The 3651-nt window shown below is 51.4% G+C and overlaps 1 protein-coding gene across 1 annotated transcript; it reads left to right on the forward strand.

Annotated features, from left to right (window-relative positions):
* Positions 1-423: 423 nt before the first annotated feature.
* On the forward strand, positions 424-3513 carry LOC121938493 (vacuolar protein sorting-associated protein 13C-like; the record flags this gene model as incomplete). The annotated part of the gene is made up of 5 exons (XM_042481733.1): positions 424-729; positions 810-957; positions 1119-1251; positions 1377-1510; positions 3357-3513. Coding segments are annotated over exons 1-5 (877 nt in total), but the record flags the coding sequence as incomplete, so codon positions are not given.
* Positions 3514-3651: the final 138 nt, after the last annotated feature.

The raw sequence follows: 3651 nt of genomic DNA on the forward strand, positions 1-3651 counted from the left end.
TCATTCAGCCGCCATCATCACCCCCCTCACTACCCCCCCAGTCACATGACCTCCTGTGCCTGTGTGACCTCACTTCCTCCTCGAAATGCTCCTGAACCTTCTGAACTTCATTTTTGCTTCAGAAACCTAAATTTCACGACATGAACCAAACAGAGCTCAGCAGATTATTATTCTGCTTCTTTTCTTCAGTTGGCGTGAAGCTGCTGAGCGTTTCTGACTTAAAGGTTTGATTGGTGATTGATTGGTGATGTCATCAATCTGAGGGAAACGTTGTTCATGTGAAGTTTCTGAAACAGAAATGGCGTCGTGAAAATGGCACGGTAAACGCTGCGTGCAGCCAGTGAACGCCTCTCATCAGCTCCCTTCATGGTGTTTCTCTGTCACCACGTGACGCCGCTCACTGCTGATCTGTTTTGTCCTCCAGATGTTCGTCGATAACTTCCAGACGGCCAAAGAAGCTCTGAGCGCTGCCACGGCTCAGGCGGCAGAAAAGGCAGCGTCCAGCGTCCGAGGCTTCGCCCAGAAGAGTTTCCGTCTGTCCATGGACATTCGGCTGAAGGCGCCGCTCATCGTCGTGCCCCAGTCGTCCAGCTCTGAGAACGCTGTGGTGGTGGATCTGGGTCTGATCACGGTGGCGAACAGCTTCTCTCTGCTGCCGGTGGATGGCTTCTCGCTGCCCGCCGTGGTGGAGAAGATGGACGTCCGACTGACTCAGCTGAAGCTGTCCAGGTACGACCGGCCAGACTGATCCTCCACGCCCAGCCGCTGGAGGTTGGAGATCATTAAATGTTGAAAAAATGTGTTTTCAGAGCGTTGCTGAAGAGAGATGCCGCCGCGCTGGACATCGAGATCCTGCAGCCGATCAACTTAGAGCTGCTGGTCACCAGGAACCTGGCTGCTTCCTGGTTCACCAAGATCCCTGCAGTCCAGGTCCAGGGTGTGCTCCGGTCCCTACAGGTATGCCCCGCCACCCTTCTGTGGCTGTTTGAACTGCGATGTCACAGTTTGAGCTGTGATGTCACAGTTTGGCCTGTGATGTCACAGTTTGGCCTGTGATGTCACAGTTTGGCCTGTGATGTCAGCGTCAGTGTGAGACAGGAAGTCTCATGTGTCCTCAGGTGAATCTGGGGAAGGAGGACCTTGGCGTTCTGATGAAGATCCTGGTGGAGAACATTGGCGAGGGCAGTAAGGAGCACGATGTGGACGTCAAGAGACAGGTGGCCACAGGTAACCTGCAGCAGGGCATGATGGGTAATCTTTCCTTCCTGTTAATAGTCTCCTCATGTGTCCCTGCTGTCCTCTGAGCTCTGCTGTGGTCTTCAAATCACACCTAAGGTCACACAAGGCTGATTTTAACGACCCCTTTCCCTCCTCAGAGAGGGCGGAGCTCACTGAGCAGCAGGTGGAGGTGATGACATCACAGACTGGATCTGACGGCGTGTCGGGCGCCAACAACGGTGCTCAGACTGAGAACACTGTCAATGTTCTCCTGAACTTTGAAATCAAAGAGGTACGAAGTTTGTTTCTCCTGTAACTGGTCCCATCAGACTGTAACTGGTCCCATCAGACTGTAACTGGTCCCATCAGACTGTAACTGGTCCCAGCAGACTGTAACTGGTCCCAGCAGACTGTAACTGGTCCCAGCAGACTGTAACTGGTACCAGAAGACTGTTTCTGGTCCCATCAGACTGTAACTGGTCCAAGCAGACTGTAACTGGTCCCAGCAGACTGTAACTGGTCCCAGCAGACTGTAACTGGTCCCAGTAGACTGTAACTGGTCCAATCAGACTGTTTCTGGTCCCATCAGACTGTAACTGGTACCAGAAGACTGTTTCCGGTCCCAGCAGACTGTAGCTGGTCCCAGAAGACTGTTTCTGGTCCAATCAGACTGTAACTGGTCCAATCAGACTGTTTCTGGTCCCAGCAGACTGTAACTGGTCCCATAAGACTGTTTCTGGTCCCAGCAGACTGCAGCTGGTCCCAGAAGACTGTTTCTGGTCCCATCAGACTGTAACTGGTCCCATCAGACTGTAACTGGTCCAATCAGACTGTTTCTGGTCCCAGCAGACTGTAACTGGTCCCATCAGACTGTAACTGGTCCCATCAGACTGTAACTGGTCCAATCAGACTGTTTCTGGTCCCAGCAGACTGTAACTGGTACCAGAAGACTGTTTCTGGTCCAATCAGACTGTTTCTGGTCCAATCAGACTGTTTCTGGTCCCATCAGACTGTTTCTGGTCCCATTAGACTGTAATTGGTCCAATCAGACTGTTTCTGGTCCCAGAAGACTGTTTCTGGTCCCAGCAGACTGTAACTGGTCCAATCAGACTTTTTCTGGTCCCATCAGACTTTTTCTGGTCCCATCAGACTGTAATTGGTCCCAGCAGACTGTAACTGGTCCCATCAGACTGTAACTCTTCCAAGCAGACTGTACCTGGTCCAATCAGAGTGTTTCTGGTCCCAGCAGACTGTAACTGGTACCAGAAGACTGTTTCTAGTCCCATCAGACTGTAACTGGTACCAGAAGACTGTTTCTAGTCCCATCAGACTGTTCCTGGTCCCAGCAGACTGTAACTGGTCCCATCAGACTGTAACTGGTCCCGTCAGACTGTAACTGGTCCCATCAGACTGTAACTCTTCCAAGCAGACTGTAACTGGTCCCAGCAGACTGTAACTGGTACCAGAAGACTGTTTCTGGTCCCATCAGACTGTAACTGGTCCAAGCAGACTGTAACTGGTCCAAGCAGACTGTTTCTTGTCCCAGCAGACTGTAACTGGTCCCAGAAGACTGTTTCTGGTCCCATCAGACTGTAACTGGTCCTAGCAGACTGTAACTGGTCCCATCAGACTGTAACTGGTCCCAGCAGACTGTAACTGGTCCCATCAGACTGTAACTCTTCCAAGCAGACTGTAACTGGTCCAATCAGACTGTTTCTGGTCCCAGCAGACTGTAACTGGTCCCAGAAGACTGTTTCTGGTCCCATCAGATTGTAACTGGCCCAATCAGACTGTTACTGGTCCCAGCAGACTTTTGATGGTCCCATCAGAGGTTACTGGTCCAATCAGACTGTTACTGGTCCCAGCAGACTGTAACTGGTCCAATCAGACTGTAACTGGTCCCAGCAGACTGTAACTGGTCCAATCAGACTGTAACTGGTCCCAGCAGACTGTTCCTGGTCCCATCAGCTGGAATCAAGCCAGGCGGCTGCTCATTCATCAGCAGCTGGAGTCGGGGAACATGAAGAACCCGCAAACTGGTCTGATCAGGACCCATGGGTTCTGCTGGACTTCATGTTGGTCAGTTCAGGTCTCTGGATGTTCCTCCTTCAGGCTCTGTTTCCTGTTTGCTGTTCCAGGTGCTGCTGACGCTGAAGAAGCCCGGAGAACAGAAGGAGATTCCTTTCCTGGTTCTCGAGGTGGCTCACCTGGGCATCAACACCAAAGTCAGGAAGTATGACATATGTGCCACCACCTTCATCAACAAGATCACCATGAAGTGTCCTGAGTTCAAAGGTCAGAGTCCTAAAACCCACCGGCCTTACCATTCTCTGTAAGGGTCTCTACAGAACACTGCTGTGAGCCAGCCCTAACTAGAAGCTTTATCAAAGAGGAGAGTCTGAGCCAGCCCTAACTATAAGCTTTAATAAAGAG

The sequence above is a fragment of the Plectropomus leopardus genome, unplaced genomic scaffold (genome assembly GCF_008729295.1).
Source record: "Plectropomus leopardus isolate mb unplaced genomic scaffold, YSFRI_Pleo_2.0 unplaced_scaffold2964, whole genome shotgun sequence".
Classification (NCBI taxonomy): Eukaryota; Metazoa; Chordata; class Actinopteri; order Perciformes; family Serranidae; genus Plectropomus; species Plectropomus leopardus.